Raw genomic sequence first — 27,654 nt, 5'->3', positions numbered from 1 at the left:
GCGGCCGCGCCGCGCTTGTGCCGCCGAATGATTGGCCGCGCCGCCCGCCGCCCTAACCCCGGCCCACCGGTGTGGACCGCCCGCCGGTTGCCCGTTCGGGCTCCAAAGTGGACTACTTCCTTATCTTTTCCGCTTGATATAATACCACAGGCCCTTTTCCACACCTCTTACCTTTCTCATCAACCATCTTGATAGACCCATCAGACACAATGGTAGGATGGATGGCGCGGGCGCGCGGCGGCCGGGGCAGGACAGCGGGCTGACTTTGCATGCAGGCCGGTGCTCTTGCGAACGCGAAGAAACAAATGAAGAGGGACCTCGACAACTCGGAATCCGAGTACGGTACGTGCAGACAGCGACGGATGGGCGCGCGGCCGGGCGGAGGGACGCGCGGGGGGGCGTGCTCCGAGGCGGCGCAAGAAGCGGACGGATTGGCTGACTGGTTGTGCAGGAGCGGTGTTTTCCGTGTCGGGTCCCGTCGTGGTTGCCGAGGACATGATTGGCTGTGCCATGTACGAGCTGGTAGGTGCCGACGGCGGAGTGGGCGCGGGCGGTGCGGCCGGGCGCGGGGCGTGCCGGGCGGGCGCGCGGGCGGGTGTGGGGCGCTGGGCGGCGCCGACGGCGCTGTCGGAGAAGAGCGGGCCGGGCGGGTCCGGGCGAAAATGGCCGCGGCCGGCGGCCGCAGGCGGCGACGCAGGCCATTGCCGGGCGTGCGCACGCGGTCCGGCGGCCGCGCGCGGTCGCGGCCGGCGCGCGCAGCCCGGGTGCCCTCGCGGCCCCGCCGCCCCACCGGAGAAGAGCGGCGCTAACCAGCCAGGTCCGGGTCGGCCACGACAACCTCGTCGGCGAGGTCATCCGTATCGAGGGCGACAAGGCCACCATCCAGGTCTACGAGGAGACCGCCGGCGTGACGGTCGGCGACCCCGTCCTCCGCACCGGCAAGCCGCTCTCGGTCGAGCTCGGCCCCGGTCTCATGGAGACCATCTACGACGGCATCCAGCGTCCGCTCAAGGCCATCCAGAAGATGTCGGACTCGATCTACATCCCCCGCGGCATCGACACGCCCGCGCTGGACCGCACGATCGCGTACGAGTTCACGCCCGCGAACCTCAAGGTCGGCGACCACATCACCGGCGGCGACATCTTCGGCTCGGTGTTTGAGAACTCGCTGCTCAAGGACCACAAGATCATCCTGCCGCCGCGCGCGCGCGGCACGATCGTGTCGATCGCCGAGAAGGGCGCGTACACGCTCAACGACACGGTGCTCGAGGTCGAGTTCGACGGCAAGGTGTCCAAGTACAGCATGTTCCACGCGTGGCCCGTGCGTGTGCCCCGTCCCGTGTCGGAGAAGCTGACGGCGGACTACCCGCTGCTGACCGGCCAGCGCGTCCTGGACGCGCTCTTCCCCGTCGTCCAGGGCGGCACGACCTGCATTCCCGGCGCCTTTGGCTGCGGCAAGACCGTCATCTCGCAGTCGCTGTCCAAGTACTCCAACTCGGACATCATCATCTACGTCGGCTGCGGCGAGCGCGGCAACGAGATGGCCGAGGTGCTGATGGACTTCCCCGAGCTGTCGATCGAGATCGACGGCAAGAAGGAGCCCATCATGAAGCGCACGACGCTGGTCGCCAACACGTCCAACATGCCCGTCGCCGCCCGCGAGGCCTCGATCTACACCGGCATCACGCTCTCGGAGTACTTCCGTGACCAGGGCAAGAACGTGGCCATGATGGCCGACTCGTCGTCGCGGTGGGCCGAGGCCCTGCGCGAGATCTCCGGCCGTCTCGGAGAGATGCCCGCCGACCAGGGCTTCCCCGCCTACCTCGGCGCCAAGCTCGCCTCGTTCTACGAGCGCGCCGGCAAGGTCGTCTGTCTCGGCAACCCCTCGCGCAACGGCTCGGTCTCGGTCGTCGGCGCCGTCTCGCCCCCCGGCGGCGACTTCTCCGACCCCGTCACGGCCTCGACCCTCGGTATCACCCAGGTCTTCTGGGGTCTCGACAAGAAGCTCGCCCAGCGCAAGCACTTCCCGTCGGTCAACACGTCGCTGTCGTACTCCAAGTACAACAACGTCCTCAACAAGTTCTACGAGAACAACTACCCCGAGTTCCCCTCGCTCCGCGACAAGATCAAGGAGATCATCTCGGACGCCGAGGAGCTCGAGCAGGTCGTCCAGCTGGTCGGCAAGTCGGCGCTGTCGGACTCGGACAAGATCACGCTCGACGTCTCGACCCTGATCAAGGACGACTTCCTCCAGCAGAACGGCTACTCGACCTACGACGCCTACTGCCCGATCTGGAAGACCAACGCCATGATGAAGGGCTTTGTCCTCTACCACGACGAGGCCCAGCGCGCCGTCTCCGCCGGCTGGAACTGGAACAAGCTGCGCGAGGCCACCTCGGACGTCAAGTACCAGCTGTCGTCGGCCAAGTTCCTCGAGCCCTCGAGCGGCGAGACCGCCGTCATGGCCGAGTTCGGCAAGCTCTACAACGACATCCAGGTCAAGTTTGCTGATGCATCCGAGTAAACTCCCGAAAACCGATAGACTCTTTTTTTTTGTCATGGATTCTCGAACTACGCTCATTGGCCCCGGCCGCCGTCATAGTTTGCCTTCTTTTAATAATGCACTCTTGATTTTGTTGTAAGTAAAGTTACGTGGGTAGTCTATAAACCTGTTTATAAAACGCGGCCTACAGCAGGCCCTGCTTCTTGAGGTCGTTGTAGATCTTCTCGGACATGACGTTGCCCTCGTCGTCCTCCATCTCGACGATCTGCTCGCGCGAGTTCTCCTGCAGCCGCTTGTCCTTCTTGAGCTTGGTCCAGAGGGCGATGGCGTCCTTGATGTAGATGATCTCGCGGAAGACGTGCGAGTTGGTGATGCCGAGGCAGCGCAGGCCGTGCACGTGCCGCGCCTCCATGAAGTGCTTGTCGAACGCCTTGCGGCCCATGTACACAAAGTTGCCGCAGATCTCGCAGGGGTACTCGACCCCGAGCCCGTGCAGCTTCCAGAGCCAGAACGGGATCGGCTTGCCGTCCCAGCCAAGCGGCAGCTTGAGCGGGTTGTAGATCTTGCCGTCGTCCTCGGGCACGGCCTCGTCCTCCTCCTCCTCCTCCTCGGCCGAGAGCTCCTCGCGGTCGAGCGCGTCGAGCTCGAGCTGGCGCTCGCGGTCGGTCAGCGTCTGCCGCCGCTCGACGTTGGCCAGCGTCTCGGCGCGCACGTCGTCGAGCACCTCGGCCAGCTTCTCGACCACGTACTCGCCGCGCGCGACCGCCTGCCGCCGCGCGGCCGCGGCCGACCCGCCGGCGCCGGCGCCGCCCGCGGCCGCCGTCCGCTTGTGCTTCTTGCTGTCCAGGTGCGCCTGGAACACCGTCTCCTTCTCGAACGCCTTGCCGCACGGCTTGCAGAACAGCGCGTCGTCGTCCGCCCGCGCGGCCTCCTCGCGCTGCCACTCGTCGGCAAAGTCCTCGCCGATCTTGGCGATGATGCCGTCCGGGTCCGACAGCGGCTGCGTCCGCCGCAGGAACGACTGCAGGTACTCGGCCAGCTCGTCCAGGTACCGCACGTACGCGTCGTCCTTGCTGGTCTTGGGCACCGCGTCGAACCGGAAAAACGCGTTCAGGTACTGCAGGTACGTCAGGTGCTTGGCCCCGCGCAGGTTCAGGTACTCCTCGTGGAACCGGATCAGGTCCATGTACCGCCCCTGCGTCTCCTCGCCCGTGAACATCCGGTCGATCTCGTCCATGGCCTCCTCCGTCCGCGGCTTTTTGCGGTACGCTTCCTCGAGATCGTCCACGGCCCCGTTCGGGTACTTGCGGTGCAGGTCCTTGACCTCGTTCAGCTGCTTGTAGAACTCCTCAAACGCGCCGATCTCGCCGCCCAGCAGGCCCTTCATCTCGCGCGCCCGCAGCCTGCTGTCAGCCGTGCGCGCGCCGCCACCTACCCGTCCTTGTCGCGGTACGTCTCGAGCAGGAACGCGCTCTGCTGCTGCACGCGGTCCAGGAACCCCGCAATCTCGTGCTCCTGCGCCAGCCGGTCCCGTTGCTGATGTCAGCCCTGCGCCTGCGCCCACCTACCCTCCGCGGCGGCTCCAGAAGCCGGTCCGTGATGGCCCGCTCGAGCTGGTCGAGGTCTGCGGTCAGCGCTGCGCGCGGCGCACTTGCCTTCCAAAGCATATCGCTGGCTCTCGAGAATCGACGTCATCGTGCGGTCGCTCCCCGAGCTCTCTGGATCCGTGTCGTGTGTGGCTGATTGGAAACGTCTCGACGTCTGCGGTGCGGGTTGCTTGGTAAAGTGATGCAAATTTTTGGCAAGCGTGGCCGCGGGTGGGTTGGGGTCTCAAGTGCGGCGATGTGTGCGGGTGTGCAGGGTGCGCGCCGCACGCCGTGCGGCGCACGCTCCGAGTGCACCGTCGGCGCGCCCGCACGGGTAATCGCCGTCCCCACGAGGGTATGCGGCTATATGCCGCACCGCGTGCGGCTCGGCGGCTATGCGCTGTTCTGCAGCAGCCGCCGCCGGAGGCATCCCAGAGGTGCGCCGCACACCGTGCGGCTCGAAGCGCCGCGCAGCCCGGCCAGCGGCTATACACGAGCCGCACACCGTGCGGCTCATAGCCGCAGCCTCACGCCAGCCACCCGCCCCCAGCAGCAAGCTGCAGTAGTCCGCCGGCGCCCCGCCGCGACTCGGCGCCGCGGATCAGGCGGGTCAGTCTGCGCCCAAACGTCCGCGGCCAGACAATGGCGCCAGCCGCTAACGCGGGGCTAAGGCGCACAAGCAGCACACAAGGGCAGCGGCCCAGACAAGGTCGTTACGTGCAGGCGGGGCGTTGCTGCTGCGGCCCTAAGGCGGCCGGGCCAGCGCGCGCGCAGGAGCGGCGGCGCGTGCGCCTTAGGCGCCGACAGCGCCGTAGGCGCCGGCGTATATAGGCAGGCGGCCGCCAGCGGTGGAGCCGCAAGATGGCGCCTGCTCCAGATCACCCCCAGCCGGTACGCCGGCCGAGCACGCGGGACGTGGCCGCGGGGCGACCGGCGCCGCCGGTGCGGTCGCTGCGGACGACCGCGTGGCGAGTGCCCGAGTCGAATCCGACGTGTATAGCCGCGGACGCGGTAAGTGGCCCGGCAACGGCGCTGACGGCAGACAAACGGCATTGTGGTCGTCGGCAGCGACACCCGGGACCGTAACCTGTTTGTGTACGAGCTGGCCGCTGGACGGGCCGAGCCGCTGCTGGTAGGGCGCCGGGAGGGCGGGCTGACGACAGCACCGGCAAACGGTGACGCTGCCGGATATCGTCAGCGTGGCGTGCGCGCCGGCGGCGACGCTGGCCGGACGCGTGATCGCGACCGGGCACCGCTCGGGGCGCGTGCACCTGGTGAGCCTGCCCGAGACGAGCGGGGCGGCGCGGATCGTGCGCCGGTTCGACGCGGCGGTAAGTGAGCCGCACGGCATGCGGCTGACCCCAGAAAATCGCCCCCGGCCCGGCCGAGCACGTCCAGTTCGCGCCGCGCACGTGGTCGTGCTGCCCGCCGGCCACCGTGCTCGCGCTCTGCGGCGACGACGTCGTCATGTGGGACGCCGGCCACAGCGCGGCGCCGCTGCTCACGCAGCGGATCGAGAGCGCTACGTGCGTGGACATGGCCGGCCGCGACGGCGTGCTCGCCGTCGGCGGCGAGTTTGGCATCGCGCTGCTCGACCTGCGCGCGCAGGCCAAGGACCTGCTGCGGCCGCGGCTCGCCAACCACTGCGCGTCGGCCGCGGTCGCCTGGTCGCCGGCGGACACGCACGTGGTCGCGTCTGCGCACGGCGACGGCCGCATTCGTGTGTGGGACATCCGCGCCTCGCAGCCGTTCGCCGAGCTCACCGGCCACAGCGGCGTCGTCAACCAGCTCCAGTGGACGTGGCGCGACCTGGTCTCGGTCTCAGACGACGGCACTGCCCGCGTCTGGGACGTCAGCGCGCCCAATTGGCGGTTTGACCCGGCCCGGGCCGCCGAGCGGTACCTGGCGCGCGCCGGCCGCCGCGAGCTACCGCCGGCGGCCAACGTGGACGCGCACCGGCGCCGCCGCGCGCTCTTCACAATCGAGGAGGAGGCCGACACGAGCGAAACCGCAGGCGCACTGATAGCCCGGCAAACGGCGGCCATAGTCGGTGTCGCCCTGCCCACCCGGGGGCGCGACTTCTGTACGATCGCAGCGGACGGCGTGCTGGCACTCCACCACCTGCGAGGGCCGAAGCGCGCGTCCGTGGCGCCGATCCACGCGCGCACTGACTCGGGCTACGCGTCGCTGTCGGAAGTGCGCTGCGCCGACCTGATCTAGGCGCTGTATGATATAATTAATGACTGATACGATTAATGACTGATACGACACAGTGCCGGGCGGCACCCGGCCGTCGCCCGCCCGGTCTGAGACTGAGACGGGTGAGACGCGACGGTGGAGTCGGTGCAATCGGCGGCCGAGTGCGTTACGTCAGCGTGACGTCAGGCGCGGCGAACACGGTCGCCCACGGTCGCACGGCCTGTCGCACCCCGTCTCTGCCGGCGCGGGCTGTGCACGCCGCCGCCGTCTGCTCCGGGCAGCAATCCGCACCCGAACGCACGTGTGCGTCGGCAGCGCCGGCCGGGCTCCAGCCACATTCCAGCGTGTCGCGGATTTTGTCGCAGAATTGCTAAGTACAACGGCCGGCACCGCGAGCGCCCCCATGACGTCCGACGGCCGCGGCCGCGGTCTCGCCTACCGCCCAAACACCCGCGCGGCCGGCTCGTCGTCCAGATCCGACGACAGCCGGCGCCGGCGCTGTGTATGCGCATCGCGGGCCTCCGCCTCATACAAGCGCGTTCGTGGTTTAGCGGTAAAATCCGTCGTTGCCATCGACGGGCCCCCGGTTCGACTCCGGGCGGACGCATTTTTATTTTTGGCGTCGTTCTGCATGACCAGCCAGGCCACCCGCGACAGCACCGAACCCGCGTCGCCGCAGGTCTCCGCCGGCCGGTCCGTAGAGCATTCCGGCTCGTGCCGGATCGCCACGCAGCGTTCCATCCGTCGTAGGAGGGCAAAAATGTAACCGTGCTCGATGCTGCGACCCCGCAACGAGCCTTGTAATGCGGCCGCCGGCACAATTATACCCGCTGGTGACCGCCGACGCGACCCAACGTACGCTGCAGCATCCGGCCAGCCCGACCTCCGCTGCGCGTTGATGTATCGGCAACGCAGGAGGCTGCATGCAGCAAAAATCAGCCTCACGGGGGGCTCGAACCCCCAACCTTGAGATATCCTGGATAAGAGTCTCACGCTCTACCGATTGAGCTAGCAAGGCCTGTTCTGACTCACACTGTGCGGGTGCGACCGAGAGCTGTTTCTGCGCAGCCAGCGGACCGGCCGCCGCCGCCGGACTGGCCGCCGGCTGACGGGGTCAACCCGGCCTCAGCCGCTCGGCTAGCTTCCCGAGAACGCGCCGCGGCTGCCACCGTCGCCGAGCTAGCGGCGGCCGGGCCTGCACTTTGCTACTGTCGCCGTATCGTGCGCCCCAATCGGCTTTGGTGCGCGCTGACGAGCCTGCCTGCAGGGGCATGCAGACAGCTTGACGTCTAGCCAGGCATGTGGCTGCATGCCATGCGCGTCCGCGTGGCACTGCGCCTTGCCACGCTGCAGCTGTAGGCCTGTTCTGCCGAGGGTCCGACCTGCGTGACGGCCTTACTTTGCGCCGCTCCGCCGTACTGTCGCATGTGCTGAGGTGCGTGATGCACGTCTAAGACTGAGACAGGTCGGCTGACGAAAAAAATTGCAACACCTGCGATTCCAGCGTGGTCTCCCACCGCAGTACTAAGCAGGCCCACTGAAGGTTAACTGGTGTTGATCGGACGGGGAACTGTGCTTTCTTCAGGGTATGGCCGCAACTGCTTGTAGATGCCGGCCAGGCCTTTTGGTCTGTCAGCTACGGTCAGGGACCGCCAAAAATTGCAGCACCTACGATTCCAGCGTGGTCTCCCACCGCAGTACTAAGTAGGCCCACTGAAGGTTGACGGGTGTTGATCGGACGGGGAACTGTACTTTCTTCAGGGAATGGCCGCAACTGAACGAGCTGCAGTGTTTGTAGATCACGGTCTGGGCTCGAACGGCCCTGGGCTCGAACGGCCCTGGGCTCGAACGGCCCTGGGCTCTAACGACCCTAGTCCGCCAACTGCTGGCCGATCACGGCGCGAGCGTAGCGCCAAGGTGCACGGGCACGGCAACCGGCGGCCTTTCCAGTCGTCGCGGTGGGTTGTGCTTCTCGTCCGGCGGCATGCGCCGTTGGTTCCTGGCTTAACTACAAAACACGCCAAACGCGTTTTCACGTGGACAGGCGACAGTCACGTGCAACGTCAACCGCGCACGAACCATCGGTATACATGAACGTGCATGATATCCAACAGCCCGGATCCGCGCAATGACGTTCGCATTTAGCTCGGTCTGCGATCTGCTCGAAACCCTCGAGACCCTCGGCGGCCAGGCTGCCCGAGGCCAGCGCGCCGAGCGCGACGCAATTGCTTCCTGGGCCACGTTCTACCGGCCGCAGCTGCTTGAGCCGCACGCGTCCACGCTCGCCCACGTCCTCAGCTGCCTCTTCCCGGAGGTCCGCGCCGACCGAGTCTACGCAATGCGTCACTCCCGCCTAGCGGCCGTGGTAGCAGACGCGCTCGGCGTCAGTGGGACCGCGCGCGGCCGTTCCCTGGCCGACACGGCCGATCTGGGCGCAACGGCCGCCGAGCTAGCCGGCCAAACGCTCGCCCCCGCCGCCCAAGATCCGGTCGCTGTCCACGAGCTCGACCACGCGCTCGACCAGTTGGCCGCGCTATGCTCGTTTTCTGCACCGACTGTCTGCCAGGGCTGGGCGCCACACGCGCCCGCCGCCAACCGAAACCGGCAGACACGTTCGGAGATCTTGATCCCGCTGCTCCGCCGAATGCGCCCGCACGAGCTCAAATGGCTTGTGCGCATCGTGCTCAAAGACCTTCTTCCCGTCGTGCTCCCACAGGCCTTTGTGATGGGCAAAATCCACTTTGCGCTGCCGATCCTGTACGCCTGTCACGGCACTATCCCGACCGCCGCCCACAGCCTGACCGGCGGCCAGTACGACATCTTCCTGCCTACGCCTTCGCCGCCGCACTTCAAGCTGGCCGCCTACAAACGGCTGCTTCTGCGGCTGCTCGAGCCGACGCCTGGCGTCCAGATCAAGCCGCCCAGCTGCTACAAGGCGCGGGTAAGTTGTCCGCGTTCGAGCTGACCAGACCTTTGCCGACGTCCTCGCAGTTTGCCCGCCCCCAGCGTGGGCCGAGGTCAAGTACGACGGCGAGCGAATGCAGATCCATGTCGAGCGGCGGCCTGGCTCGTCCGATCCGGTCGTTCGCATCTTCAGCAAGAGCGGGCGTGACTCTACGGTCGACCGCGCCGGCATTCACAGGTGCGTGTCTTCGGTCCCCGCTGACCCAGACCGGTTCTGACCGCTCTCTCGGCCTCGTCGTTTCGCCAACGGATTGTTCTCGAGGCCGAGCTCGTCGTGTATGACCAAAAACGGCAGCGAGTGGCCGAATTCCACCGCATTGTCGACCACGTCGACCGCTTCCACAAGCGCCACGACCCGGCCGTCCGCCACGAAAACCTCATGGCCGTCTTCTTTGACGTCCTAGTTGTCGACGGCGAGAGTCTTCTGGCCCAGCCGTACACTTACCGGCGGCGGTGCCTGGAGGAGCACGTCTCGGAGACGCCGGGCGAGGTTGTCTTGGCCACGCGAGTGCTTGTCGACGACCTCCACCAGCTTCAAACGGTCTTCCACGACGCCGTGGAGGTCTGCGGCGAAGAGGGCCTTGTCATCAAGGGCCACACAGACACCTACGTGGACTGCGCGCTCGGCGCCAGTCGCTGGGTCAAGCTCAAGCGCGACTACATCAGCGGTCTCGGAGACACGCTCGACGTCGCCATTGTCGGCTGTGGAGTCGACGGCGGCCGCACACGAGAGCGGAACCGTGAGTACCGGCCGTTCACGCTGACCGCAGTCGATCCAGCCACCCCGACGACGTTCTTCGTCGGCTGCGCGACGAACGTGGACGCCATACGCTTTGTAAGTACGCCGCCGGCCGCACTGACCCAGGGCCACGCGGCCGAGTTCGACGTCCAGTTCGCAGTCACGTACGGCCTCAGCCGTGAGCAATTACAGTTCCTTAAGGACATGGCGCGCATCGAAGGCCTCCCGTACAAAGCTAACCAGGACGTGCGCGGCAACAATCCGGCCAGGACCAGCCTGCCGTTTCGCTATTTTCTCGGCCGAGACCTGCCGTGCGCCATGACGACCGTTTTCGAGACGCCGCTGGTGTTTGAGATCGTCTGCGCCGGCTTTGACAAGCCCAGCGGCTCGGTGAGCTATGTTCCGCGCTGGCCGCGGGTCATCAAGATCCACAGGGACCGCTTGTGGAGGGCCGACGACGTTGTGTCGTATGTGAAGCTCCAGTCCATCGCCCAGACGGTCAACGACCGCCGCAGGCCGTACGTCCCTGCGGACGCGCCCAGAACGCACCACAAGGAGTGGCAGGGGTCGCGGCACCTGCGCGCGTTGGACCTCGAGCGTGTGCTTGGAAACCGGACGTGCGCGATGGTTTTGGACGAGAGCAAGGCCGTGTACATTCCGCTCAAGCTGGAGACACAACACGGCCTGATAGACCGTCTGCAGCCTGCCAGCGGCGACGACATCGACCGTGTCTCTCTCGGCGACCGTGAGTTCATCCAGGTCCGCCGGCGGCCGAGCGGCCGTGCGCTGTTGCTGGCCGAGGCGCTCACTCGGCGAGCAACGTACGCGAACCTCGGCGCCGTCGCCGCCGTCGAGCCCGACCTCATCGCCGCCGACTGGAGGCTCCTGCAAGACGGCCAGGCCGACGCAGCCGTGCATATCCTTGTCGATTGAGTGCACAGGCCGTCTACTCATCCAGATCAGACGAGTCGTCTGATTCTGTCGGATATTCGCCTGAATTGTCCACCAGCGGCAGGAAGCGGTAGTCGATGAAGGTCTGGCGGCCGTCGCCGACCTCACACATGGACTGGATCGACATCACGCCGTTCGAGTCGGTCCGCAGACACACCTTGGATGCCATCCGGACGGCGTCGCGTGTCTTGTTCACGATCGAGAACGGGTACGAAAACTCGCACGCCTCGGTCACGGCGAACGTCTCCAGGACGTTCCAGTCCTTAGGGAACGTGTACTCGACTGAGCCAATGTCGCCGCGGCATTCAAACACAAGGTGCGGCTCTGTGGGCGCAAATCGGACAACCATGGTCTCGGACGCCGGCGACTCGAGCTCGCGGAACGCGCCGTCCACATACTCGGCCTTCATGATGACCTTGCGCACGTTGGAGCTGTGTGAAAGCGTGATGTCCGACATGGCGCCCTCCGGCTCGAACGTGAGGAGCTCGCAGGTCGTGGTCATGGCGCCCTCGTCGATCCTGGGTCAGAGCCGAACCGACGGGACTCACATTAGAACAAACAACGCCTCGCGGGGGTCATATCTCATCTTGCACACGCTCGAGCCTGATATGAAGCTCCGGGCACTGTACTCGTCGTCGCCGCCGCGGCCGCTGGGCAGGTCGGCAACCGTGCCAAAGATCTGCACGCACTCAACGAGCGACGATAGCGAGATCATAAACACCGTGTCGGCGTCCTCGTCGCCGCTGCCGCCGTCCTCGGCGCCCGGCTCACCGCGAAACTCGTAGGACGAGAACAGGCTGCGAGCCAGGAACGTGTGAGCTGCGGTCAGCGTTGTCTTCTGATCCCTTGCCATTGCAGGCGCGCGCGCTATCCACCGAGATCATGAGTCCGCGGCTCGAGATGGTCACGGTCGCCCGGGGCGAGACCGAGCTTATGGCCTTGAGCAGCCGGTAGATGTACGAGACACATGTCGTGACGGCGTCGAACGCGTAGTCGTCCATTGGGGACGCAGCGACGCGGCCGACGTGCTAGTATGTCGCGAGCCGCACGCTACGCGGCGCGTCACGTGTACGACGGCGCGTGCGGCTCGAGCCGCACGTCGTGCGGCGGCCCCGCACTCCCTGCCGCTGGTGGCTTGAGCGGGATCGGTTCGCCCAGTTCGGCAGTCGTATCCCGGACAATAGGTCGCGGGCTTGTCCGTGCGCCTAGCGACGGAGCCGCTGCGGCTGCACTTAGAGGGCGGTGCGCGCTGCGCCCGAAGCGACGGCAGCAGCCGAGCTGGCGTGTCCGCAGCCGGCTGCGCTGCTCTAGCCGCACGGCCGGCGGCTGTGTCGACGCGAATACGAGGCAGACGCACGACGCACGACGCACGACGCACGGCATGCCGCTGCTGCGACGGCGCCGATCAACGGCCCTGCCAGCCGCTCTACGCCAGCAGCCGCCGTCCGGCACCACGGCGGCAGCTGTGTGTACTCGGCCAGTAGGAGGCCCGCTAAATAGAATTATGTATGCTCGCCAAGGCACGACTACAGCGGTGCATGACACTTGGAGCGCAGATCCACAAATTTATACCCGTTTGTGCCCGAAACATGCATAGCGCGTCACACTTTCCACCCCATCACGCGCGGTCACGATAACCGCCGACCGGCCCCTGAGATCCTGAAAGATCTTGCTTCGACTTTCTTGACGATTTTTTCAGACGAACTCGTGTACATACAGTCCATTTCCACGCCAATTCGACGCGCACGTCCAATCCATCCTAACGCATTACCACGATGTCCGAGAAGACCTTCACGTACGCTGATATCGAGTCGCACAAGACCAGAGACGACCTGTGGATGGTCGTCCACGGCAAGGTCTACGACGTGACCAAGTTCGTCGACGAGCACCCGTAAGTAGCGACAGAGGACGCGGCGTACGGCAAACGTCTGAGCAGCGCACATGGCTGCCCGGATGCGCTGTCCGCCGCGGCGCCCGCCAGCGGCTGCTGACCGACAGCGGTGGAGAGGAGGTTCTGGTCGACTGCGGCGGCGAGGACGCCACGGACGCCTTCGAGGACATTGGCCACTCGGACGAGGCCCGCAAGGTCCTGGACGACCTGCTGGTTGGTGACCTGGACGCTTCGGTACGTCGAGCGCAAGGAGCGATACTGACCGTGTAGGAGAAGCGCAAGAGCACCAAGGCCGCGCCGACTGCCGGCTCCGAAATTAGCTCGGAGCCCGCCTCCGCCCCGTAAGTGTTCCCGGCGCCGTTCTGGACCTCTTCTGACCCTGCAGGAGCTTTGTGACCATCCTGAGCATCGTCCTGGCCCTCGTGGCCGCCTACATCGCTTACACCAAGTACATGTAAGCGCACAAAACGATCCGCTGCGCCGCGCCGTGCTCACGGCTGGCTGGCCGGCCGCGCTGCTGTGTCTTGCGCCCCGGACACAGGGCCGCTCGCTGTCTGTAAAGAATATACATTTGTAGTACGTCTCTTGGGCTGCCGCAGCTGGACTGCGGCAATGCAACGTGGTCATCCGTAGACGCGACTACGAGTCGCTTGCGCCGCACCGCCCACCTGCCCACCGAACCGCATATGCGGCGTGGCCGGCCGTGGTTCCGGCGCCGCGGCCGTCAGTCGCGTGAAGCTGCGATCAGACCACTCACGCATGTGTCACGGTGGGCCGGTCGCCGAGAGACGGGGTGACATTAAAGGCGTGTGGCCCCGTAGTCACCGCCCCGCGCCGCACTACAACCGGCGTCAGGCACGTTCGCCATATTGTCATCCACGTGTCGGCCCGCGCGTTCACTACTTCGCACCACCATCGCGCGAGCGACGACTGTTGCACGGAACACTCGATGTCAAGTGAGTAGGTGCGGATGAATCGTGCTGACCCCAGAGCTCCGCTCGTTGCTGCAGCAGATCTTTACACCCGAACAGACGGAAGGAGGACCTGGTGAGCAAGCACAAACGCAGTCGCAGCAGTCATCAGCAGTTGACCAGGACAGACACACAGCGCAAGCGGGCAGCGATGTCGCCGGCGAGTCGCACGGCAAGCCCCCGGCGTGGCCGGCCTGGTCCGAGGCCAAAACGAGACCTGTTTGAGCTCGAATCATCCGGGGATGAGGCCGCGGGCGGCGCTGACGGCCCGGCCGGGGCCAACGACGGAGACGACGGCGGGGCCGACGAAGCCTCCGAGTTTCCGGTCGAGGCCATCGTCGGCCACGACTTTGGGGACGATGGTGTGAGTGCGGCGCGTGCCGCGCGGTGCTGATCGCAGAAAATATACTACTGTGTCAAGTGGCTCAACTACGACGAGAAGGACAACACCTGGGAGGAGGAGGAGAATCTCTCGTAAGTGTTTGCGCGGCGACGCTGACGACTAGCGGGGCAATGGAGGTGCTGGAGGAGTACTTCAGCAAGATCGGCGGGCGCCCGACCGCCAAGGACGGCGGCAAGCGGCGCAAGCGCTCGTCGGTGACGCCCAAGATGCCGCCCAAAAAACGTGCCAAGGCCGAGAGCGGGCGCAAGAAGTCAACACAAACAAACAACCTTCTGAGTGCGGCCAAGACGGACGCCGCGCCCAAATCCGAGTCAACGGATCCGGAAAGTCCGGCAAGCGCGCCGTCGACCGCGCCGGCAGTGGCTCCCGAGGATCCGCCATTGCCGCGCGGGGTGTGGGAGGACAAGATCAAGAACATCACAAGCATCGAGCAGCTTCCGGACGGCGCCCTTATGTTCTACATCGACTGGGTCGATGGCCACAAGTCCGTTGTCGCCTCTGATCTGCTGTACGCGCGCGCGCCGATGCGCGCCCTGCACTTTTACGAGTCACACATCCAATTCACCGCCGGTGACGAATGATTCTGTATTCTAGATGTACGCTGTAATTCTATAACGATCGCGGCTACGAGCGGCAAAAAATGGTCTCTGGCGGGATCGAACCGCCGATCCTCGCGTTTCACAAGGAGTTGTCTTATTAGCACGATGCCTTAACCAACTGGGCCAAGAGACCTTAGCTTGTGGTACGTTCCAGCAGATGTGGTTACTACTAGCCGGCACAGGCCTCTCACAAGCGCCTGTGCCGGTCACTGGCCAGTCCCGATCTAGGCTCTGCCTATCGGCCTGCATCGTGGGCTTGCGACGTCTGCGACGGCGCCGTGCCTGCGCGCTGCAGGTCGGACCGCTCAGGACGAACGTTGCTGGGACAATTAGGGCTTCGTGCACGATGAATGCAGCGAAGCGGAGCTCTGTCTACCACGAGGCCCCCGGCACCAGCGGCACGATATCTAGGCCGTGGCGTGCTGGCGCAGACCTCATCACGCCGTCGTGGCTACTCGCGCAAGACGCACATGGCACCAGTCTAGGCCGAACGCGGGCTGACCTCGCCGAGTGGCTGAGACTACCGGGCACGCTGCTAATAGAAGTACCCGATCCAGAAGCGTAATGGGCCGCTGTGCATAAGCTGACCCGAACCAGCCATCTGAAACTGTCAGCCGGCTGCTAGTTGCGGGATCCGGACGGCCTACGTCTACCAGTAAGGGTGTCAGTGGGCCCGTAAACCCCGGATCGGCTGTGACCGTTGAGATCGGTGCAGACAGCTGGATATGTATGACTGCGGCCGATATTGTCGCAGACGTGAAGCAAGCAGGCTGCCCACTGTCGGTCGCGCACGCTGAGGTCATCTGGCGAGCAAATGCCGTGGACACGTAATTGTGCCGACACGCGAGCGCGTACGCGGCTGCTCAGGCAGTCAGCGTGCAACAGAGACAAGGGCGTGTCGCAGAGTGCGACATGGCAGCTTCGCCTGTGGGCGGGTGACATACGGCTGGGTAACGACCACACTAGGTAACACTGTAACCCGCCTGTCACCCGGCCGAGCGCCACTGCCGCGCGGCCTAGCCAAGCCCTGCGGCCATCGCCGGGCGACACCAGCACTGTGCGGGCACGCCCGGCAGGCCAGGTCCCGCTTCTGGGGCAGCACCGGCGGCAGGCTGCCGTAGCCTGCTGCTCACGCTGTGGAGGTGCCTTGTTGGCCCCGTAACTTGCGCTGCCAGCACCTGGGCAGACATTAGCCGGACCTGGCCCTGCCAGGTCCGAGTGTAGCCGCGGCGGGCTTGTGCCCGTTCGTGTGCCAGCCGAGACTTCGCGCCTTGCCTGGCTGGGAGACTGCACGGCTGTGGCCAGCTAGCGCCGAGGGTGAGTCGCCGGCGTCGATGCCCGGCACACAGTGGGACCGATTGGGCAGATAAGGCTGTGGAGCAACAACCATGGCGTGCAACGTCCTGCACCGGGCGCCTTCCGGGATTACGGTCTGGACCATCCTGGAGACGAGGCCAGCCGTGCGATCCAGGAAGATGCCATTGCGGCCGCCGAACGGCCACATGACGATCGGCGCGCTATCGCGATATTAACGAGCTCCTTTTGTGACGGCCGCCAGCACTCTTGGCCGTGCCTGAGCCTGGGACCCAAAGCGCTGGACCCGTGCTCGGCCGGCGCTACAGACGCGGTGGCCTCGCGACTACTCGCTGGCAGGTAACGATGTAGTCGGCGGCAACAGATTGCTACAGGGCGATACGGCATCTCATTTCACCTGCATGTCCAGCAATTTCCGGCGCGTGCTGGGTCCCTGCACGTGTGGTGGTCCCCGCCGTACCACAGTCACGTGCTGATGTGCCGCCGTTGCTCATCGCGCCTTGTAGAGCGCCGGGCGTTCTGTGCCAGCTTGCCATCTCTTAGTGCGGACTAGGGCTATCGCTGCAGCGCCCGCGACAGCGCCCTGCCGAGCTCGCCTGCTGGTCCATCCTTCAAGCGGACGCGCCAGCGCCTGTCGCCGTCGGCCGGGCTCTCGGAGAGGACTAGTCTACCTACTCGCGGCCAGCCGCATGTCCGGCCTGCAGCCGTTGCCTGCAGCCTGCGTTAGACCACCCTGCGGCGGTCCCGTCCGATCGCTTCGATCAAATTCGGCGCTCATGCAAGTAAAATGAGCAGAACCAAGCAAGCGTCCGAGACAGAGGCATAGATGAGCAAGTTGCCAGAACTAGTAATAGTGGCGTATGTGTATGCAAAAGCTAATTAACGGAACAATTAAACTGACAAGAGCACTAATAAAAGGCCCGAAGTAGCATTGCGCTTAGCAGGTTTTTCGCCCGCGGTTAGCCAACAGAGTTTGCTACTACCCCATTCAGCCATCCATGCGCACCAAAACAGTGCGCAGGTCCAGCCGCCGTGCAGGAGCTGTCACAGCATGTGTATACTGTGTCCTGCAGGTTCCAGACGCACATGGTGGTTGTGAGGCCAAGTCGTAGGCGGACCTGCGAATCATAAAAGTGTCTCGGCGCAGCTGCGGCAGAGACGCTGGCCGAAGTAGCGATAGTCTCGGAGGCGCCGTGCCGGCGTGGACCGGGGGGCTTTGCCCGATAGCCCGCAGCAGACTTCACTCTCTGGCATGGGAGCGGTCACGAGCGCGTGTAGGCGGGGTCGCGGCTCATCGAGACCTCGAGAAAGGCTCGATTCGAACAGCAACCGCAGGGATGCTCGGTGCGGGATGCGGACGGGACAGGAGTTAGCAATTTCCGGGGTACCAGCCAAAGGCTGCCGGAAGCAGTAACTCATCTAACACCGGGCAAAACTGACGCCCGCATCGCGCTTGCCCGGCGGGGGCGAGCCGCGGCCGGCGAACCCCCTCGGGAACAGCCCGGCAGAGCCCGGACAAGTCTACGATGGCCCCTAGCAAACCAAACCAGCTGGATTGTTTGTGATCTGCTCCCTGTGTCTTGGAAGCTCATGCACATGGTCATCGTTAGCTAGCACGCGGCGGCGTAGCCTGGCAGGGAGCTCAGGGCCTTAAGGGTTCGAGGCAGGAGTAAACGCCGAGTGTTCGAGAGGTCGAACAAACAAAGTTCGTGGCACATGGACAATTGTTCCATCTGCTCGCACGCCTCGGCTGCCGAAAGTCTGTCTCAAAGTCCAGCCCGTATAGCCAGGGCCTTCACGGACAAACTTCGGGCGGCGGTGGCTAGCACCCGACATCCAGACTCGGCGTCTGCAATGTCACAGGCGATAGGTTTGCCACAGGTGATCTATAGCGGAGGCTTCGGTGACAGCCGCGGCAGACTCGGTTAGTCACCCGGGCCAGGCGCGGAGGCCCTGGCAAAGGACTCGCCTGTGCGGGTACCATCATACCGGCGCCAAAATTACGTGCACGCCTGGTACCCGTAGGTACGGGTCAGGACCTGCGCGGACCCAGTCCCAGCTAGCGGTTACCAGGTCGCCTGTACCCGGTAACGTAGCCTTGGGCCTCTTGCCCCCCTCAAAGACGCGTTTGCTGGGCAGCCTATGCTGAAAACTATAACCTACCAAGCATATGCACGAGAGCAAACTACTCCACATGCGGTCATTGTAATTTAAACTGCATATACGCTAACACTACAGTGGTAACGCTAATGTTGTTAGTATCGCCGATTTAGGTTTCGCCTCGAAAATACACTGACTAAAAATTCAAAATAATCGTGTAAATTAACAAATTCTAATAACAAATTATAAAACAATATGGAGGAACCAAGTGCTAGCGCTAAAACTCTACAACCTGCTGTATGCTCCTACCTGTTAACCCCTTTCTTGTGTTTTTCTCAGTTTTTGCCTTTTTTTCACGATTATTCTCTCTCTAACTTCAGCGTAGCCCTTACCTAGCTTCCATATTTCTGTTTTATTTGATTTTTCAAAATCTTTATTATTCCTCACTTTCCTTAACTTCGTTTCGGTTTTTTCTTTTTTCACCCTCCGCTCCTTTGCCTGTGTTATAACTAGAATCCCAATTATCCGGTCGTGATCCTATAATATTTTTATTTTAGAATCTGTCCGTTTCATTCCTTCACTTGGGTTTTTAGATACAGCGTTCAGAAACAGTTTTAGAACCGACACTCCTTTAGTCACGGTGTACGGTCAACAGGAATCAATTGGTCAGCTCGGTTTTATATCAGGTTATCGTCGGTTTTTGTTACGGTTATCAACTTCAGGATGAGATTCAACGTTATTTCTGCTGCGGCTGTCGCGATCGCCGCTTCGTCGGCCCTTGTGTCGGCTCAGCCCGCTGGTGAGCGTAGAGGTCTTGACTTCCACACTCACCACCGTCACGCCCGTGACGCCAAGGCTGACAGACGCGACCTTGTTCAGAACGAGAAGCGTGCTGTCGATGTTGTCGTCACCTATGTGACCGTTGTCGTCGACGAGAACGGCAACACCATCACGGACGACACCCAGGCCACTTCGACCGCGGCTGCTGTTGCTTACGCTGCTTCGCCTGAGTCGGAGACCACCTCGGCCTACGTCGCCCCGACCACTTCGTCGACCTACGTCGCCCCGACCACGTCGTCGACTTACGTCGCCCCGACCACGTCGTCGACTTACGTCGCCCCGACCACGTCGACCTACGTCGCTCCGACCACGTCGACCTTCGCTACGTCGACCACCTCTGAGTCGGCTTCTTCCACCTACTCGTCGGCTTCGTCGAGCGCCACTCTGGCCGACTACGAGGGCCCGTACCAGACTTTCTCGAACGGTACCATCCCTTGCGACACCTTCCCCGCTGGTCAGGGTGTCGTTGCTGCCGACTGGCTTGGATTCGGTGGCTGGACTGGTGTCCAGCTCGGCGACGCCTCGGGTGGAAACTGCACTGAGGGTGCCTACTGCTCGTACGCTTGCCAGCCGGGTATGTCCAAGACCCAGTGGCCCACCGACCAGCCCGCCGACGGCGAGTCCCGCGGTGGTCTCCTCTGCCAGAACGGCTACCTGTACCTCACCAACAGCGACAGCGACTACCTCTGCGCGTGGGGTCAGCCTACCGCTAACATCGTCTCGGAGATCTCGCAGGGCGTCGCTATCTGCCGCACTGACTACCCCGGTACCGAGAACATGGTTGTTCCCACTTGGGTTGAGGGCGGTGCCACCGAGCCTCTGACCGTCGTCGACGAGGAGAGCTACTACCAGTGGCAGGGTAAGCTGACGTCGGCTCAGTACTACGTCAACATTGCCGGTGTGTCTGTTGAGGACGGCTGCATCTGGGGTACTCCGGGCAGCGACGTCGGCAACTACTCGCCGCTTAACTTCGGTGCTGGCTACGTTGACGGTGTCTCGTACCTTGCTCTTATCCCGAACCCGAATGCTCCCTCGGGTTCGACTCTTGGCTTCAACATCAAGATTGTCGCTTCGGAGGGCTCGACGGTCAACGGCGAGTGCACGTACATTGACGGTGTTCTCTCGAACTCGGCTGGCTGCACTGTTGCTGTTACCAACGGCTCGGCCAACTTTGTGTTGTATTAGAGAACCCAAGTACTTTTGAGTGCTCTTGCCTTTTCTTTTTCTAATTGAACATGTGTTTTTGTTAACTTTTTTCAATATCTTTTGTGACGACCCTTAAAATTCTTAACGACTTCTGATTGACATTGGTTTCATTTTTTCCTTCGGCAATGTTTTGTTCTTAGAGACGCAATTGTTTTGTTTTATCATGTTGCGACCGGCACTCTTGCGTGTGCCCTTCGTTTGTTTGGACTTACGGGAATGATTACAGTATACAATACATATTTATGTGCTGCCTCTCTAAGAACGGTCGCTGGACTACGCGTGAAACCACCACCAGCTGAGATTGATGCGATCCGGATAGAGTGTACTCTATAGGGCGTGGGTATGGACTCATGCATCTGGCGGTCGACGATTATGGGCACTGGGTAGAGTCTTATATAATTTGGCGCTCTGACCTGGAGTTACACTGTCGTTGGTGGTTGCGATCTACTGCTGGCGCGTTCAAAGCTCTACTGAGCCTTGGCAGATAGCCGCCATTAGGTTGAGGGCCACTAGTCTGTCTTGCTGCGTGCTGTATATTTATGCAATGTCAATCCGTAGATGCCGTTAGAATTTGTACTATAGTAATGATGACGACTCTTCTTCTCTGAAATGCTACGCGTCAGCAGGTAGTCGCGCGGCCTCTCAGCCCGAGTGAGACAATCTGCGACGAGCGTGGCCGGCTGACTGACTAGCCGGCCAAACAATAAATACCGCGGTGAATCAGTAATCAAACTTGTGGACGATCGGTAATCAAACTTGTGGGCGTACCTGCGTGCCTGCCCAGCCGCACGGCACCGCCGCTACTCTCGGGCATGTCGTAGCAGCTATGAGCGGCGCCGGAGACAGTAGCACCTGTAGCAGGTGCAAGGGTGCGAGGCCCTCGCTCGGCAACCGGAGGCCGCGTCGCTATCGAGGCACTACTCCCGGTCCACGTAAGCGACCGGCCGGTACCGCAGAACTGCGTGGACAATGGGCAGTGGTCTGATGCCACGGGCTCGCGCGTGCGCTAGTCGCCGCGTCAGCCGCCGGTCATGCCGTGGGCACCAGCACCATGGTGACCGGCGGGTCCGAACCAACACCAAGACGCTGGACCAAGACCATCGCGCTGGAACCGCTGCACCATTTTCGTGGCCAGCTGCAGAACGCAGCCGCAGCCGTAGCCCCCATCCCATGTGACCCCGTAGCGCGGATCTACACGACTCATCGTCATGCACCTCCCCACCATCGCATTCCTGCCTGTGTCTTAGACCTCGCCGCCGGTGCCTGTTGCGTGCAGGAGCCCGCGCCTGCAGTGCGTAGCGTCCCAGGCCGGGCCATCGCTGTGGCCGCGCAAGCAAACCTTAGGGATCCGGGCGTGTCCGCCACGCCAGCACGCGGTGGGTCGCTGTGCCCTAACTAACGGCACATGGCGCCACAGCTCTCTTGTTGATGTTTTGCTGTTCCCGGCCACTGGGCTGGGCCTCCTTGCACTGTTTCGGAGTTTGTTTACTACTACCTTGGCTGCGCCATATCCGGTCTATTGGAGGTACTAGAGGTTCCGGGTACTCGGGAAGAGGCTATACATAGACACATGGTCTCCGAAAGTGGTCTGGAGCAGCGCCGCTACACCTGAAACATCGCTGGAGCCGCCCGGCGCGGCTAGAGGCATACACTGCGCTCTCCGCCTTGCTGCGGCGCACGTTCGTGTGTATACCGCGGCTCGAACGTGGATCGCGGCGGGGGCCGCGGCGCGGCTGAACTTCGGTCCGTGCCGTCTGGACCCAGGTCCGGACTCCGTGACGCGATACTACCCGCGCCCCGCCCGTACGTGCCCTGTCATGTGGGCTGTCGCATTCCTGACGCCGCTCCTGGTAAGGCTGACGTGCGGCGCCCCGCGCCCGGCCGTGCCGGTCCTGGCCCACGACCTAATCGTAAGGCCGTGCGGCGCCAAACTGGCTACCGAGGGGTCTATCACGTCGCGTCGCCGTGTAGCAATGGGCCCTGGCGCTGTCTGCTTCGCTTACCCCGGCCGGGGAGCCGTGCGGCGGACGCGTCGCGCGTTCGTCACGTGCCAGATCACGTGCCCTTCGCGTCCGTCCACGTGATACCACCGCTTGCACCTCACGACATCACTGGCAAGCCCTGACGCTCAGCCGGCAGTTCTCTTGCAGCGTCGCGCCGACAGTCTATCGCCGCAAGTGTCTCGGACGAGGCATCCAGCGCACACGCACTCTTGCCGAACGAAACTGCAGTGTCGCCGGACTGGCCGCGGCTGCGAACTAGACCCGAACCGCGCAGCGGTCGGAACATTCAACGGTGATGGCCGACGACGAGGCCGCCAAGGCCGAGAAGCTGGCCGCCGCTCGCAAGCGGGTACGTACGCGCGGCGCGGCACTGACAAAAGTTTGAGCAGTTGAAGAAGCAGAAGAAGAAGGGTGGCGCGAAGAAGCAGGGCGCTAAGGACGATGAGGCCGACGAGGCCGCGCCGGCCACGGCCGACGACGACGGCGACGAAGCCGAGGCCGCCGGAGCCGATGCAGCGGACGAGGCTGCCGCGGATGCAGCGGACGAACGGACGGCAGCGCTGGAGCAGCGCGTGAAGGAGCTCGAGAGCGCGCTGGCGGCAGCCGAGGCCAGCGCGGCCACCAAAGCGGACGACACGAACGCAGCCGCAGCCGTCGCGCCCCCCGCCGACGACCTCACGGCAGTTGTCGAGAGCCTGCGCGCCGAGGTGCGCTCGCTGCAGACCACGAACGAGGAGCTCGAGGCCAAAATGGCCGACCACACGACATCGGCCAAAGAGGCAATCAACCGGGCAGACGCGGCCGAGCGCATGCGCACCGAGCTCGAGCAGCAGCTGGCCGACAGCAAGGCGCAGATCGAGACGCTGGCGCGGGAGAAGTCGATGCTCAAGGCGCAGCTGGCGCGGCGCAACTCGACCAGCCACGTGATCTCGCCGTCGCCGAGCCAGGACGGCGACGGCTCGGTCGGCGTCCACCGCACGCGGTCGTCGTCGTCGGCGCGGTCGCCGATCAGTCCCGAGGCCGCGTTCGACGGCGCGGACCGCGCCGAGCAGCAGCTCCGGGCAAAGGACCAGACGATCGAGTCGATGCGGCTCGAGATCAACAAGCTCACGCGAGAGCTCGAGTCGGCCGGCAGCGGCGGCCGGGCAATCGAGGGCGCCGCGGCCAAGCTGTCGTCATTCTTTGGCAGCCGGGCACCGGCGTCGCCGCCGTCCCCCAGCCGGCTCGGCACCGTCGACGAATACAAGTACCGCGAGCTCGAGGAGAAGTTCTCGCGCGAAGCCAAGGGCCGGTACGAGATCGAGAAGAAGTACCAGGAGCTCGACCGGCGGTTCCTCAAGGTCGAGGGCTCGAACTCGATCTTGACGGCGGACCTGGCCAAGCTCAAAGAGCAGTACAGCGCGGCCGAGAAGAAGCACGCCGGGCTGGTCCAGCAGCTCAACGAGCGGCTGCACGAGGACGGCCAGAAGGCGGCCCAGCTCGGCGTCGAGAACCGGAACCTGCTCAACACGATCAACACGCTCAAGGCGCGGGCGCAGGAGCTCGAGAGCCTGAACGGCCAGATGGTCGCACAGATCGAGCGCTACGAGGAGGTCACGCGGCGCAAGATCGAGGCCGGCACCGGCGACGCGGTCGCCGGCGAGGACGGCAGAATCGACAAGGAGGACTTTGAGCTGCTGAGCCTGATCGACAAGGACAAGCTCGAGAACAAGATCCGCCAGCTGGAGGACTCAGTGGCGGACTACGCCCGGCGGCTGGAGGACGCCGAGTCGCGGGCGGCGGCCGCGGCGGCGCTGCAGCAGCAGCAGAGCGTGGCGCCGCTGGGGTCGTACCCGATGTCGGCGTCGTCGTCCGGCTCGCCGGCGGCCGACTCGCCGTACACGCACGGCCACCGGCCGTCGATCTCCGAGCGGCTGTCGACGTCGGGCGCGGGCTCGCTCATGAACGCGTTCTCGCGGCGACAGCTGACGAGCGCGGCCGCGGCCGCGCTGACGTCGTTCACGGGTGGCATTGCCAACACGGTCTCGCCGCCGCCGGTGTCGCGCGAGTCCGAGTACGCCGAAGTGGACCTCGACGAGAGCACCGAGCACGGCGGCGGCTGGGTGGCCGCGTCGGCCGAGGAGGTGGCCGCGGAGGAGGCCAGCATGATGAAGGCGCACCTCCTGGTCTCGCAGCGGGCCATCAAGGCCGAGATGGACCGTTGGAAGGGCTTCCAGCTCGACCTGACGCCGATCGACGAGCACATGCCGGCGGGCATGGCCGGCGCGGGCGAGGTCTTCACGATCTAGACCGCCGCCCGAAGCTACGCAGTTCCACAACAGAAAACGAGAACACAGTCTCCATGTATTGCCGGCCGCGGCCGGGCTCTAGCGTCCTTCTACCAACGTCGGGCCGGCCGTGTTGAACGGACAGGCCTGCTCCTCAATGCTGTAGCTCTACCAGTGGCAGATGCCGCCGTAGTCCTCGCTCATGGACCACTTGCCGGCCAGGCCGACGACCGCGTCGTCCTCGTCGTCCGAGCCAAAGGCCATTTGGGCGTAGGGGTCGTTGTAGTTGCGGCGGCGGCGGCGGCCCGAGCCCGCGTCGTCGCGCAGCAGACGGCGACCCCAGCTGCCAGCGGCCGGCTCGCCCGTCTCGTCGCGGGCCTGCTTGAGGAACGGGATCAGCGCCGTGCCGCCCGTGCCCCGGGCCTTTTTCTTCTCGGTCAGGGCGATGCCGGCGATGCCCGTGCCAGCGGGCTTGGCGGGCGCGGCGGCGTCGGCGGCGCCGGAGCCACGCGCCTGCAGGATGATGTAGCGCGACACGATCTGGATGTGCTTGTCGCGGAACGAGCGCAGCATGGCCAGCGCGGCGTCGTACGCCAGGGCGAGCGCCGAGTTGGACGGGTGCGCCTTGACGTAGTCGTGGATGTTGGCCGCCAGCGCGAGCTGCTCGAGGAACCGGCGGTGCGGGCCGGGCATGTACTGGCGCATCTCGTGGATGAAGTTGTTGTGGCGCTTCTCGTCGGCGGCGGCGTCGGCGCGCTCGCCGGTGGGCCGGTGGACGACGCCAAGCGCGATGTCGAGCGCCTGCACGAGACTGCTCTGGGCATTGCTGCCGCCGGCGTACTGGCGGTGCTCGGGCTCGTCGCCGTAGCGCACGCCCTGCGGCAGGCCGGCGTCGGCCATGTTCTTGGACCCAGCCAGGAACGGGCGGATGCGGTAGTAAAACACGTGCGGGTCGCACTGGTCATAGAGCCGGTTCAGCAGCGTCGTGAGCTCGTCGACGTGCTCGGCCAGGTGCTGCAGCGCGACGACGGCCGAGTGCGAGTCGCCGGCGCGGCACGCAGCCATGGCGTCGACCGCGCAGTTGATGCACTCGGCGCCGCGGCACTCGATCACGGTGCTTACGAGATAGAACCAGCTCTCGTCATAAGAGCCCGTGAAGGTGTGGATGGTGGCGAGCGCGTCGAGGTCGATGTCGCGCGGGTCGAGGTCGGCGAAGATCGGCCGGTGGTTCCAGAGACAGAGGCCGGCGTAGGTGGCCAGCGGCGGGACCTCGAGCTTTTTGGCGAGCTCGAGCAGCGGCGCGGCGATCTGGGTGGGCAGGTCCTGGCGGTCAGCCGCGCCGATATCGGCGGCGAACAGACCCAGGCGCGCGGACCCTCTGATCCAGTGCGCTGGGTCTGCCGCTCGGCCGGCTGCATGCGCGCAATACTAACCGATTCGGGTGCGTCGCCTGCCCAGACGTACGCATGCGCCATGAAGCCCAGGATCGAGTACGCCCGGCGCAGCTCGGGCGGCGTGCGCAGGCGGTCGGTGCGCAGCAGCGGCATGCGGTCGACGACCGCGCGCACCTGCCGCGTCATGATCAGCGGCGTGAGGTTGGTCATGACCGACTCCCACGGCGCATAGTGCGCGTCGGGCAAATGCGTGAGCGGGAACTCCTCGGGCACGAACCCGGTCACGGGCGAGATGTCGTAGTCCCGCGGATCCGGGATGGCCGGCAGGCCGTGCGCGGCCGCGGCCGCGGCCGCAGTCCGATCGGGTAACATTAGGGGTGCTTGTTGCAGCGTCGCACAGACAACGCTGGATCGGCACGGCGGCTGACACAGCTGCAGGGGGTGCGTCAGCACCGGCGCAACGTCCTCCTGGGGCCTCTTCTGGGCCAGACGGGCTTCCTCTGCGTGCGGGACCGGACTCGAGACCGGCGGCGGGTGAAGACGGTTGGGTGCTGGTCTAGTGGACAAGAAAAAAATTACGGCTGTTGAGTTTCTCAAATACTGTGCACCTACGCAGAAATCGTGCCCAAACGAGAAAATGAGGAGATGTTGACAAAGTTTGTTGTGCCGGTGGTGCGCACGCACGCGCGCCCGTTACTAAGCCACGGCCGTGTCCGTCACCCCGGCGGCCGCGGCCGGACGGCCCGCACGGCCTCCGGCCGCGGCCGCCGGCGGCCGACTGCCGCAACCTGCAGCCGCCTGCAGCCCGGCCTGCCAGCACAGCGCTCGGACACGGTCGGCCACGGCCGGCCGGCGCCGCGACCGGCCGTGGTGCTTGGTCGGGCGATCAAGACGCCGGGGGAGGCATATAAGCAGGCCCGAACCGGGCCAGAGGGGGCGCTGCTGCCCCCCCCCCACTGGTAGGCCCACCGCCGGCCTCTGGCGGCCCGCGGACAGCCGGACGCCAAGACCGCCAGCACGCCCAACAAGGCGTCCGGTAACTCCGCGCCTGTCTGCTGCAGGCCGTTGTCTATGTGGCGCTGCACTAAGATGCGACAGCGGTGACTCAAGACGGCTATTAGCCGAAGCCGGCCGGCGGCAGCATTGCGGCAATTACCCTATCAGGCGCGCCCCGCCATTGGCCGCACGGCCGACGCCACGCCCAGCCACAGCCCCGGCGGCCTGTTCGGCTGGCGGTTGCGGCCGCGGCCGCCGCCAGTGGGCGCGGCAAGCACGCTACCGAGGCCTAGGCTGTCTGGTGGTGGCGGCCGGCCCAGACGGACTGGCGCCCCATTGGCGGGCTCCGCGCGGGGCCACGGCTGTAGCATTGCGCCGGGGTGGCTCGGCCGTGGCTGGTGGGGGTTACCAGTGGCTGGCGCGGCCTGCACGCAAGTCGCCGCAACGACCAAGGTCCGCCCCGAGCGCACCGTGTGCTCGCTGCCGCAGCGTACACGGCGGCCACGGCGGCCACGGCCAGGCGTGCGCCGCCCGCGCGCATCGAGATCGCGTGCGCTCAGGGCAGCCCCGCCTGCGGGGGGCGGGGCTGACGCGCCCCCCTTCGTCCGGTCTCGCCGGGCGCGCGGAGCACGGGCCAGAGGCAAGCAAGCGATATCGGACACGTGAGCTACACGTGACCAGCTCGGATCACGTGAATATACGTCACGTGTTTCCCGTGACCGCCGATC

General features: G+C 64.7%; 11 protein-coding genes and 3 non-coding genes across 14 annotated transcripts; 9 read left to right on the top strand and 5 right to left on the bottom strand.

The window, feature by feature from the left end:
- The first annotated feature begins 115 nt into the window (after positions 1-115).
- Positions 116-2,681, top strand: V1510DRAFT_412396 (ATP synthase alpha/beta family, nucleotide-binding domain-containing protein). The gene is made up of 3 exons (XM_066933060.1): positions 116-342; positions 452-522; positions 818-2,681. The coding sequence occupies exons 1-3, from the start codon at positions 270-272 to the stop codon at positions 2,522-2,524; spliced, it is 1,851 nt and encodes a 616-aa protein (XP_066790435.1). The 5' UTR covers positions 116-269; the 3' UTR covers positions 2,525-2,681.
- A 6-nt stretch (positions 2,682-2,687) lies between these two features.
- On the bottom strand, positions 2,688-4,281 carry V1510DRAFT_447405 (uncharacterized protein; the record flags this gene model as incomplete). Its single annotated transcript, XM_066935751.1, has 3 exons — positions 4,072-4,281; positions 3,939-4,039; positions 2,688-3,906 (listed from the first exon to the last, which is right to left on the bottom strand). The coding sequence occupies exons 1-3, from the start codon at positions 4,168-4,170 to the stop codon at positions 2,688-2,690; spliced, it is 1,419 nt and encodes a 472-aa protein (XP_066790434.1). The 5' UTR covers positions 4,171-4,281.
- A 669-nt stretch (positions 4,282-4,950) lies between these two features.
- Positions 4,951-6,352, top strand: V1510DRAFT_428717 (WD40-repeat-containing domain protein; the record flags this gene model as incomplete). Its single annotated transcript, XM_066935285.1, has 4 exons — positions 4,951-5,100; positions 5,132-5,221; positions 5,253-5,420; positions 5,455-6,352. 4 exons carry the CDS (start codon positions 4,951-4,953, stop codon positions 6,307-6,309), a joined length of 1,263 nt encoding a protein of 420 aa, XP_066790433.1. The 3' UTR covers positions 6,310-6,352.
- Positions 6,353-6,824: 472 nt separating this feature from the next.
- Positions 6,825-6,895, top strand: V1510DRAFT_t58. The gene has a single exon. It is a non-coding gene; the product is annotated as a tRNA-Gly (tRNA).
- Positions 6,896-7,225: 330 nt separating this feature from the next.
- V1510DRAFT_t43 lies at positions 7,226-7,306 on the bottom strand. The gene has a single exon. It is a non-coding gene; the product is annotated as a tRNA-Lys (tRNA).
- A 746-nt stretch (positions 7,307-8,052) lies between these two features.
- On the top strand, positions 8,053-10,930 carry V1510DRAFT_441790 (uncharacterized protein; the record flags this gene model as incomplete). The annotated part of the gene is made up of 4 exons (XM_066935640.1): positions 8,053-8,246; positions 8,434-9,229; positions 9,258-9,430; positions 9,460-10,930. 4 exons carry the CDS (start codon positions 8,053-8,055, stop codon positions 10,922-10,924), a joined length of 2,628 nt encoding a protein of 875 aa, XP_066790432.1. The 3' UTR covers positions 10,925-10,930.
- Positions 10,903-11,943, bottom strand: V1510DRAFT_428715 (Rad1/Rec1/Rad17; the record flags this gene model as incomplete). The annotated part of the gene is made up of 4 exons (XM_066935284.1): positions 10,903-10,969; positions 11,002-11,460; positions 11,491-11,761; positions 11,793-11,943. The coding sequence occupies 4 exons, from the start codon at positions 11,941-11,943 to the stop codon at positions 10,951-10,953; spliced, it is 900 nt and encodes a 299-aa protein (XP_066790431.1). The 3' UTR covers positions 10,903-10,950.
- A 630-nt stretch (positions 11,944-12,573) lies between these two features.
- V1510DRAFT_412383 (putative cytochrome b5) lies at positions 12,574-13,414 on the top strand. The gene is made up of 4 exons (XM_066933059.1): positions 12,574-12,833; positions 12,941-13,067; positions 13,104-13,174; positions 13,219-13,414. Exons 1-4 carry the CDS (start codon positions 12,718-12,720, stop codon positions 13,289-13,291), a joined length of 387 nt encoding a protein of 128 aa, XP_066790430.1. The 5' UTR covers positions 12,574-12,717; the 3' UTR covers positions 13,292-13,414.
- A 217-nt stretch (positions 13,415-13,631) lies between these two features.
- Positions 13,632-14,834, top strand: V1510DRAFT_412378 (uncharacterized protein). The gene is made up of 4 exons (XM_066933058.1): positions 13,632-13,789; positions 13,824-14,168; positions 14,205-14,278; positions 14,311-14,834. Exons 2-4 carry the CDS (start codon positions 13,956-13,958, stop codon positions 14,786-14,788), a joined length of 765 nt encoding a protein of 254 aa, XP_066790429.1. The 5' UTR covers positions 13,632-13,789; positions 13,824-13,955; the 3' UTR covers positions 14,789-14,834.
- Positions 14,835-14,848: 14 nt separating this feature from the next.
- On the bottom strand, positions 14,849-14,939 carry V1510DRAFT_t42. The gene has a single exon. It is a non-coding gene; the product is annotated as a tRNA-Ile (tRNA).
- Positions 14,940-18,496: 3,557 nt separating this feature from the next.
- On the top strand, positions 18,497-20,336 carry V1510DRAFT_304141 (uncharacterized protein). The gene has a single exon (XM_066930697.1). The coding sequence runs from the start codon at positions 18,944-18,946 to the stop codon at positions 20,243-20,245; it is 1,302 nt and encodes a 433-aa protein (XP_066790428.1). The 5' UTR covers positions 18,497-18,943; the 3' UTR covers positions 20,246-20,336.
- Positions 20,337-21,685: 1,349 nt separating this feature from the next.
- V1510DRAFT_412364 (uncharacterized protein) lies at positions 21,686-22,512 on the top strand. The gene has a single exon (XM_066933057.1). It carries the CDS (start codon positions 22,084-22,086, stop codon positions 22,348-22,350), a length of 267 nt encoding a protein of 88 aa, XP_066790427.1. The 5' UTR covers positions 21,686-22,083; the 3' UTR covers positions 22,351-22,512.
- Positions 22,216-24,781, top strand: V1510DRAFT_412363 (uncharacterized protein). The gene is made up of 2 exons (XM_066933056.1): positions 22,216-22,618; positions 22,650-24,781. The coding sequence occupies exons 1-2, from the start codon at positions 22,565-22,567 to the stop codon at positions 24,555-24,557; spliced, it is 1,962 nt and encodes a 653-aa protein (XP_066790426.1). The 5' UTR covers positions 22,216-22,564; the 3' UTR covers positions 24,558-24,781.
- Positions 24,631-26,394, bottom strand: V1510DRAFT_304045 (Indoleamine 2,3-dioxygenase). Its single transcript, XM_066930696.1, has 2 exons — positions 25,970-26,394; positions 24,631-25,859 (listed from the first exon to the last, which is right to left on the bottom strand). The coding sequence occupies exons 1-2, from the start codon at positions 26,300-26,302 to the stop codon at positions 24,705-24,707; spliced, it is 1,488 nt and encodes a 495-aa protein (XP_066790425.1). The 5' UTR covers positions 26,303-26,394; the 3' UTR covers positions 24,631-24,704.
- Positions 26,395-27,654: the final 1,260 nt, after the last annotated feature.

This window comes from Dipodascopsis tothii (assembly GCF_038497935.1).
Source record: "Dipodascopsis tothii strain CBS 759.85 unplaced genomic scaffold V1510scaffold_6, whole genome shotgun sequence".
Taxonomy (NCBI): Eukaryota; Fungi; Ascomycota; class Lipomycetes; order Lipomycetales; family Lipomycetaceae; genus Neoaidaea; species Neoaidaea tothii.
The sequence above is the reverse complement of the archived record's forward strand: the minus strand, read 5'-3'. Positions and strand labels throughout refer to the sequence as shown.